Here is a 9,905-nt window from a genome sequence, read left to right on the forward strand (position 1 = left end):
CGCCGGTCTGGAAATTCTCCGTGCCGCTGCACCTGATTGACGGCTTCTATGAGGCTGCCCACTGTTTCACGTGACACTGAAGTGTCCAGGTCTAGGGGCTCGTCTGAGTCGCAATTTGAGGTCTGCTCGCTATCAACCACTGAGGACGGGGAGCGAGAAGCAGAGCTTATGGATGCCAAGGCACCGGATGGACTAGGCGACACCGTGTGGATTCGTTTCCTCCGGGTCTGCCTGGAGTGAGAGTGGCCCCTGCAGACCGACAGACTCCTGTGAGGTGGAGGAACCTTCCCAGATAAGCGAGCCATAATTCTTGCCCCTATCTGTGGCGCTAAGAGACTCGATTACCTTTGAAGCGATGCCATAGACTGCGATAGTGATAGGCCCATTCCGGAGGATTTGATCACTAGGCTCAGTTGCGGGGGGGGGCTCCTGGGCACGTTTGGAGTCGCAGGCTTCGCACAACTTGCTGCTCTGCGCCCGCGAAAACGAAGCCCTACAGGAGCTGCATGCAGCGTAAATCAACGTGTGTATCTTCCCTCTCCCAGCCATATTATATCCGCCAGGACACTGCCCTGCCAGGGACCTGAGTGGGGGGGGCCCCGCACGAGCTGTAGCGTGCCTCACGGACGGGGCTGCACTTACCCGCTCCGGTGTCCCCCGCACCCGCTGCCTCTCCGCCAATATGTTGCGGGGCGGGCCGACAGCGAAGGCTCCTGTGAGCCCCGTTGCGGCCTACCCCGCGTGAAGCCAGGAACTCAATTTTTCTGGTGCCCGGCCCGCTGCGTCTCCTTCTCTGGAGGGCGGGCCGGAGGAAGTGACGTCACACCGGGCTTCCGGCCGCGGCCTACCCCCAGCCGAAGCCGCGGGCTGGATTTTTAGAATCCGCTTGTGAGGCCTAGGACAGCGCCGGACAATACCCAGCTCTAAGCTGCGGGCTGGATACCAGCCGCTCTCGGACGAGCGGGGGCTGTACTGAAAACAGCATCCGTCCCGCCATCCGGGGGGCAAAACGGGGGACCGTGGGAAGCGCCGCATGAAGTGCTCCACCTGGCCGCCTGCCTCGGATGCCGCAGAGCCCTCCCAGCTGCCTGTACCTCCATCCGTGCCCTGTATGCTGACGCCTTGATCCAACCAGGTAGAGGGTAGGGGGGGTAACATCCAGGATGGTGCAGGCACCCTAACTCCGTCACCTTCTAGGGCTGAGGAGAGGGACCGTCCGCCGCCTTGCAGCACCGCCGTCTAGCGTTGGTGGAGCAGTGGGGGCAGTACGGACTAGTCTTGTGCCTCTGTACAAGCCCATGGTTTCAATACCTAGCGGTGGCCAGGGCTAAGTCCGGCATCATGTCCCACGTCGCGGAAGAGGATACGTGGAGGGACACTCGCACGTGCTCGCCCGTTGATGGTTTGGGGAAATCGGAACCTTTCAATAGAATGCGTTGCCCCTGTCTTATCTTCATAAATAAAAAAGAAAAAAATAGAAGTCTGGGGAAAAAGACCCAGATATGTCCCACAGTGCGGGAAAGGATACTCAACGCGTGCTCGCCCGTTGATGGTTTGGGGAAATCGGACCCTTTCAATAGGATCCGTTGCCCCGTCTCATCTTCATAGTAAAAATAAAATAAAAAGAAAAAAGTCTGGAGCAAAACCTCCATGGACACTAAGCAAAAACAGATTTCCGCCCGCAATAGGGGCGAGGGTGTATACTACGAAGGAGGCGCTAACCTCTTTTTTTTCCACTTAGTGGCACTAGCGGCAGAAGCATACACCCACAGTCTCTGTGTCCCCCAATGAGGCAAAGGAGAAAACACAAAACCGTAGGCTAACAAGGTTTTATATGGAAAAAACACTCTCTCTAGTACCACCCATAGGTAACTACTATGAACACCACAATAAGACACTTGAAACATGACTAAGATATCAGCCAAAAGAGAATATTTATATTTATGGTTGTAAAGTCTCAGCTATGTGGGTGACTCCAATATCATGACTTTTTTAGGCTACATGGAGTGCCTATAGTTGACATGCCGGGTCCGGAACTGCCAAGGCCACGTCCAGAGTTGCAGGGGGAGGGTAAAAGGAGACGGAACGAACCTATGACCTGAAAGGAGGGGGCGTGGTAAGCGAAGGGAGACTGCAGGGTTTAGCGCGGGAAAAGGCAGAAAATTCCCACCGAAGGGGAGAGCAGGGACCGGCTGCGCGCTGCAAACTGAGTTGAAGTGCAGAGCAGAGACCCAGGACGGGGTCAGTGAGGACTCCCGGGTACCGTTGGGCACACAGAGACGGGCGCCGGGTAAAGCGGTGCCGGTGTTTAGGTACCGGCGGGCGTACTGAGGGACGAGCGCCAAGTCAGACATCGTGGTGCGTGCATCCAGTTGGAGGTGGGTGCACAAGGGAGCACACGCTGAGGAGAGACTTGTGCGGAGCTTCATAATTTGGCTTTGCCGTTCAATGGACTAGGAGCTCAGCGGCCAAAACCGGAACTGCGCGCTGCCGCCAGAAGCGTGACCGTGTGTTGGGCAGAAAGCTTGAAGACGCCGTGTTGGCCCTCACCGGCATTACATCATCTATTGGACTACAGGCGACTAAGCGGAGTCACGATAAATTCAAGTTTATAGGGAGACTTGTGCAACCTGTCTTCCCCCTTCCTGTTGTCTCCCTGTGAGAAGTTCATTACTGTTAATTAAACCACATTCCTGTTAACCCTTGCTCTGCAACTTTGCATTACTGTATCCGTTTACCTGCTTTACAACTGTACACATGTATCACTCATGTTAATGTAATGTTGCTGTATTGTGTATGTACTGTTTCTAAGTTTAGGAACAGTGTAGTGTAACTGCATACAAGAGTGGGATTAGAATAGAGTGGGCATACTAGAGATAGGGAACAGGAGTATTAGCTTACGTGAAAAACACTTACCATATATGTGAACAACCCTATTAACTGTAATGGGCACGTTTTGTATCTGTGAAAAAAACTGAGATCACACGTCAGCGACACATGGATGTGTGAGTGAGGCCAAAGGATGGCAAAGTGCCCCAACACATTTTGTGCACTGGAACAGAAATATGGCACACGCCCTGAACGGCACATTCTGAACAATTTTCTTAGTTAATCTTCCGTATTGGTCCTATTTGTTTGAAGAACACCACATTATTATCAAAACCATACTATAAGTGTGTATTAAAAAAGCAGTGATTTCTAGCTTTACCGTTATAGTTCTTGCAGTCCTCTATAAATTTCTGTAGACCTCGGCTTCTGTCCATGTATATGAGAGCAGCTTCCCTCATGTGGTTAAAGATTGGAGCCCAGCTCATGTCTGTCCACCGTCCGTTCTGTCAGAAATATACAGCCCAGTCCTGTCAGTCACAGCCCAGTCCTGTCAGAAATATACAACCCAGTCCTGTCAGAAATATACAGCCCAGTCTTGTCAGAAATATACAATCCAGTCCTGTCAGTCACAGCCCAGTCCTGTCAGTCACAGTCCAGTCCTGTCAGTCACAGTCCAGTCCTGTCAGTCACAGTCCAGTCCTGTCAGAAATATACAGCCCAGTCCTGTCAGTCACAGCCCAGTCCTGTCAGTCACAGCCCAGTCCTGTCAGTCACAGCCCAGTCCTGTCAGTCACAGCCCAGTCCTGTCAGTCACAGCCCAGTCCTGTCAGTCACAGCCCAGTCCTGTCAGTCACAGCCCAGTCCTGTCCTGTCAGAAATATACAGCCCAGTCCTGTCACAGTCCAGTCCTGTCAGAAATATACAGCCCAGTCCTGTCACAGTCCAGTCCTGTCAGAAATATACAACCCAGTCCTGTCACAGTCCAGTCCTGTCAGAAATATACAACCCAGTCCTGTCACAGTCCAGTCCTGTCAGAAATATACAGCCCAGTCCTGTCACAGTCCAGTCCTGTCAGAAATATACAATCCAGTCCTGTCACAGTCCAGTCCTGTCAGAAATATACAACCCAGTCCTGTCACAGTCCAGTCCTGTCAGAAATATACAACCCAGTCCTGTCAGAAACATACAGCCCAGTCCTGTCAGAAACATACAGCCCAGTCCTGTCAGAAACATACAGCCCAGTCCTGTCAGAAACATACAGCCCAGTCCTGTCAGAAACATACAGCCCAGTCCTGTCAGAAACATACAGCCCAGTCCTGTCAGAAACATACAGCCCAGTCCTGTCAGAAACATACAGCCCAGTCCTGTCAGAAACATACAGCCCAGTCCTGTCAGAAACATACAGCCCAGTCCTGTCAGAAACATACAGCCCAGTCCTGTCAGAAACATACAGCCCAGTCCTGTCAGAAACATACAGCCCAGTCCTGTCAGAAACATACAGCCCAGTCCTGTCAGAAACATACAGCCCAGTCCTGTCAGAAACATACAGCCCAGTCCTGTCAGAAACATACAGCCCAGTCCTGTCAGAAATATACAGCCCAGTCCTGTCAGAAATATACAGCCCAGTCCTGTCAGAAATATACAGCCCAGTCCTGTCAGAAATATACAGCCCAGTCCTGTCAGAAATATACAGCCCAGTCCGGTCAGAAATATACAGCCCAGTCCGGTCAGAAATATACAGCCCAGTCCGGTCAGAAATATACAGCCCAGTCCGGTCAGAAATATACAGCCCAGTCCGGTCAGAAATATACAGCCCAGTCCGGTCAGAAATATACAGCCCAGTCCGGTCAGAAATATACAGCCCAGTCCGGTCAGAAATATACAGCCCAGTCCGGTCAGAAATATACAGCCCAGTCCGGTCAGAAATATACAGCCCAGTCCGGTCAGAAATATACAGCCCAGTCCTGTCAGAAATATACAGCCCAGTCCTGTCAGAAATATACAGCCCAGTCCTGTCAGAAATATACAGCCCAGTCCTGTCAGTCACAGCCCAGTCCTGTCACAGCCCAGTCCTGTCAGTCACAGCCCAGTCCTGTCAGTCACAGCCCAGTCCTGTCAGTCACAGCCCAGTCCTGTCAGAAATATACAGCCCAGTCCTGTCAGAAATATACAGCCCAGTCCAGTCCTGTCAGAAATATACAGCCCAGTCCAGTCCTGTCAGAAATATACAGCCCAGTCCAGTCCTGTCAGAAATATACAGCCCAGTCCTGTCAGAAATATACAGCCCAGTCCTGTCCTGTCAGAAATATACAGCCCAGTCCTGTCAGAAATATACAGCCCAGTCCTGTCAGAAATATACAGCCCAGTCCTGTCAGAAATATACAGCCCAGTCCAGTCCTGTCAGAAATATACAGCCCAGTCCTGTCCTGTCAGAAATATACAGCCCAGTCCTGTCAGAAATATACAGCCCAGTCCTGTCAGAAATATACAGCCCAGTCCTGTCAGAAATATACAGCCCAGTCCTGTCAGAAATATACAACCCAGTCCTGTCAGAAACATACAACCCAGTCCTGTCAGAAACATACAACCCAGTCCTGTCAGAAACATACAACCCAGTCCTGTCAGAAACATACAACCCAGTCCTGTCAGAAACATACAACCCAGTCCTGTCAGAAACATACAACCCAGTCCTGTCAGAAATATACAACCCAGTCCTGTCAGAAATATACAACCCAGTCCTGTCAGAAATATACAACCCAGTCCTGTCAGTCACAGCCCAGTCCTGTCAGTCACAGTCCAGTCCTGTCAGAAATATACAGCCCAGTCCTGTCAGAAATATACAGCCCAGTCCTGTCCTGTCCGAAATATACAGCCCAGTCTTATCCTGTCAGAAATATACAACCCAGTCCTGTCCTGTCAGAAATATACAACCCAGTCCTGTCCTGTCAGAAATATACAACCCAGTCCTGTCAGTCACAGTCCAGTCCTGTCAGAAATATAAAGCCCAGTCCTGTCAGACATACACATTACATTCCTATAACATGCAGAAAATCCAGGCCTGTCAGTCACAGACTTGAACTATTCATCACATATAGTTCAGTAATGTCAGAAATACACATTACAGGCACAGAACCCAGCGCAGTCGCACCCGCACAGTCCCATTATATATTTCCAGTCCTGTCACACATGCACACTTCAATTGCGTCAGATTTACACAAACCAGTCCTGTCACCAATATACATTTAGGCCTCTCACCCCCAAAATGCCCAGTCCTGTGAAAACAAAGTCTAATACTGTCCCATTACAGCAGCTTAGTTCTGCCACAAACACTGAGCCCCAGTCTTGTCACAAATACAATGCAGTCTTGTTAGGCCGGTTTCAGAATCCGTGAGACACGGACCATGCTTTGATCGCATACCACGGTCTCCTGATCTGAGATACAGCAAGTTCCTTATGTATGCTGAACATTGTGATCTGAATACGGAGTGTTTCACAGATTATTGAATCTGGCTATAGGCCTCATTCAGACGTTCGATTTTCATGCAAACCGGTCGATCATATTTTTCATGGATAGAACATATACCCATTATATTCTAAAGGACTGTTCACATGTGGACAGTGTGTTGGAAAATAACTAAAAAACAATTAAGATACTGCATTGTTCGAAAGTGTTGGCACCCTTGAAATTGCTTCAAAAAAGGAACTACGGTATTTTCTTCCAGAGGATTATTGCAATTACATGTTTTGTTACACACATATATTTCCTGCATGTAACAAAATAAAAGGCAAATTGGGCATAATTTCACCCAAAACCGCCAAAATGGGCCAGACAAAATTGTTGGCACCCTCAACTTAATATTTGATTGCACACCCTTTGGAATAAATGACTGCAATTAATCACTTCCTATTGCCATCAAAAAGCTTCTTACACCTCATTTGTAATTTTAGACCACTCTTCCTGTGCAAACTACTCCAGGTCTATCAAATTTGAAGGGCTCCTTCTCCCATCAGCTATTTTACTGCAAAAAATAAAAATAATAAGAGGGGAAGCGCACTAAGGCGGTAAATGAGGGACACCAGCGTGTTTAACAAAGGTAATCCACTCACCGGATGTGGTTGTGAAGGGTCACAACCACCTAAGGAATTTTTGGCCGCTGCAGATCCCGGGATGCAGATAAAACAATAGAGAAGAGAAAAGCCGGGGTTTGTCCGCGTTAGACCACAAGGAACCAACCGAAGATGCAAGCAAACCTTTATTCACATTCAAGCCAACGCGTTTCATGGCCTCCTGGCCACTTAATCAGGGCAGCAATGATGAAGTGGCCAGGAGGCCATGAAACGCGTTGGCTTGAATGTGAATAAAGGTTTGCTTGCATCTTCGGTTGGTTCCTTGTGGTCTAGCGCGGACAAACCCCGGCTTTTCTCTTCTCTATTGTTTTAGCAGCTATTTTAAGATCTCTCCACAGGTGTTCAATGGGGTATAGATCTGAACTCATTGCTGGCGCTTTGTTTCCATCCATTTCTGGGTGGTTTTTGAAGTATGTTCGGGGTCATTGTCCTGCTGGAAGACCCATGAACTAGGACACAAACAGCTTTTGACACTGGGCACCACATTGCAACCCAAAATCCTTTGGTCATGTTCAAATTTCATGATGCCTTGCACAAAGTCAAGGCTCCCAGTGCCAGAGGCAGCAAAACAACCCCAAAACATCTTTTCTTTGAATCTCCACCATAACTGACTGTAGGTAATGTGTTCTTTTCTTTGTTGGCCTTGTTTTGGGTAAACAGTAGAATGATGTGCTGTACCAAAAAAAAATAAATAAATAAAGCTCTATCTTTGGTCTCATCTGTCCAAAAGATGCTTTCCCAGGAAGATTTTGGTTTACTCACGTACATTTTGGCAAATTGCAGTCTAGCTTTTTAGGTCTCTGTGTCAGCAGTGCGATCCTCTTGGGTCTTCTGCCATAGCGTTTCATTTAATTTTATTCTAATGTTGACTGATAGCGCTGACACTCATGCACCCTGAGCCTGCAGGACAGCTTGAATTTATTTGGAACTTGATTAGAGCTGCTTATACACAATTCGAACTATCCTGTGTGGCAACCTTTCATCAATTTTTCTCTGTGCCCCACGTCCAGGGAGATTAGCTACAGTACCATGGGTTGTAAATCTCTTGATCATGTTGCTCACTCTGGACAAAGGAACATCAAGATCACTAGAGATGGACTTATAATCTTGAGATTGTTGATATTCAACAATTTTGGTTCTCAAGTCCTTAAGGGCCCGTTACACACAGCGATCTCGCTGGCGAGATCGCTGATTTTGTGACACATCAGCGATCTCTCCAGCGAGATCGCTGTGTGTGACATCCAGCAGCGATCGGCCCCCCTGCGGGGTATCGCTGATCGTGCTGGATCGTCCTGGCCTGTTTTTTCATCGCTGGTCTCCCGCTGGCCAGCGCGCATCGCTGCGTGGCAGCGGGAGCCAGCGATGAGCGACGCTGCACGCTGGTTACCAATGTAAACATCGAGTTTCTAAGTGCTGCAGGGCCCTTAGAAACCCGATGTTTACCCTAGATACCAGCGTGCACTGCAGGCAGGGCAGCGCACAGACCGGAGTAGCTCTATCTGCTAGTAGCAGATAGCAGAGCTACGCCGGTCTGTCTGTGCCGCTCTGCCTCCACCTCCCGCCCTGCCTGCAGTGCACGCTGGTATCTAGGGTAAATATTGGGTTTCTAAGGGCCCCGCAGCCCTTAGAAACCCGATGTTTACGTTGGTAACCAGTGTGCTCGCTGGTCCTGATAGCTGGAGGGGCTGTCTATGTGACAGCTCACCAGCGATCAGCTAAGGATGTCCCAGCAATCCCATCCACGTCGGATTGTTGGTGGGATCGTTGGGACATCGTTATGTGTAATGGTACCCTTAGTTCTCTTCCATTTCTGTTCTCCATGCTTAGTGTGGTACAGACACATAATGCAAAGATTGAGTCAACATCTTCCCTTTTTATCTGGTTTCAGGTGTGATTTTCATATGGTCTCACACTTGTCATTTGCCACACAAGAGTTTCAACTCCAATTAGCCTTTGTCAAGCTTGACAGGCTCTCTTTTTTTTGCCACACATAGCAAATTAATAGATTGATCATTTACTATAGTGTGCTGCCTGCTTTTTTGTACTTCTATTAGTAAGTTACTAGGCTGTAACCTGCAGTCTATTACATACACCCATATATACATCTCTGGTGATGGCTCATTTCCAGCAGAACAAAAATTGGACATGTGCAATCAACATCTTGCCAAATAGTCAGTTTTCTGGAGTGCTTATACACATTAGAGCCCCGTCTCACATAGCGACGCACCAGCGATCCCGACAACGATATGACCTTGTCAGGATTACTGGTGTGTCGCTACATGATCGCTGGTGAGCTGCCAAACAGGCAGCTTCACAAGAGATCAGCACCAGCGACACGCAGGTAACAAGCGACGCACGTCGCGAGGTTACCCACTGTGTACCTTAGTTACCAGCGCGCTGGAGCAGGGAGCTGGTAACCAAGGTACACATCGGGTTTCTAAGCGGCTCGCGGCACTTAGAAACCCGATGTGTACCTTGGTTACCAGCTCCCTGCACAAGTGCACTGGTAATTAAGGTACACATCGGGCTTCTAAGCGCTGCGCGCCGCTTAGAAACCAGATATGTACCTTAGTTACTAGCGCGCTGATCGCTGGTCTCCCGCCTGCCACACGCAGCGATGCGTGCTGGCCAGCGGGAGACCAGCGATCAAAAAAAATGTCCTAGCCATTCCAGGACGATCAGCAATACCTGGCAGGGGGGCCGGCCGCTGGTAAGTGTCACACACAGCGATCTCGCTGGTGAGATTGCTGTTGCGTCACAAAACTTGTGACTCAGCAGCGATCTCGCTAGCAAGATCGCTGTGTGTGACGGGGGTTTTAGACTGTTGGCAGAACCAGTCATGTACAGTGGGGGCCTTTATCTCTGGATGTCCACTGTGGCTTCTTAATTGATGGAAAAATATTTGTTCTTAAGGTACTGTCACACTTAGCGATGTACCAGCGATCCCG

The 9,905-nt window shown here is 49.3% G+C and overlaps 1 protein-coding gene across 1 annotated transcript in view; it reads right to left on the reverse strand.

The window, feature by feature from the left end:
- Positions 1 to 3,368, reverse strand: part of MCMDC2 (minichromosome maintenance domain containing 2) — a 90,642-nt gene extending 87,274 nt beyond the window's left edge. Inside the window, exon 1 of the mRNA XM_073583892.1 lies at positions 3,209 to 3,368. Coding sequence (XP_073439993.1) covers positions 3,209 to 3,314 — 106 coding nt within the window. The 5' untranslated portion in view covers positions 3,315 to 3,368. The remainder of the gene's footprint in view (positions 1 to 3,208) is intronic.
- Between the last annotated feature and the right edge of the window lie 6,537 nt (positions 3,369 to 9,905).

This window comes from Dendrobates tinctorius, unplaced genomic scaffold (genome assembly GCF_039654945.1).
Source record: "Dendrobates tinctorius isolate UK_male_01 unplaced genomic scaffold, ASM3965494v1 ptg000082l, whole genome shotgun sequence".
Taxonomy (NCBI): Eukaryota; Metazoa; Chordata; class Amphibia; order Anura; family Dendrobatidae; genus Dendrobates; species Dendrobates tinctorius.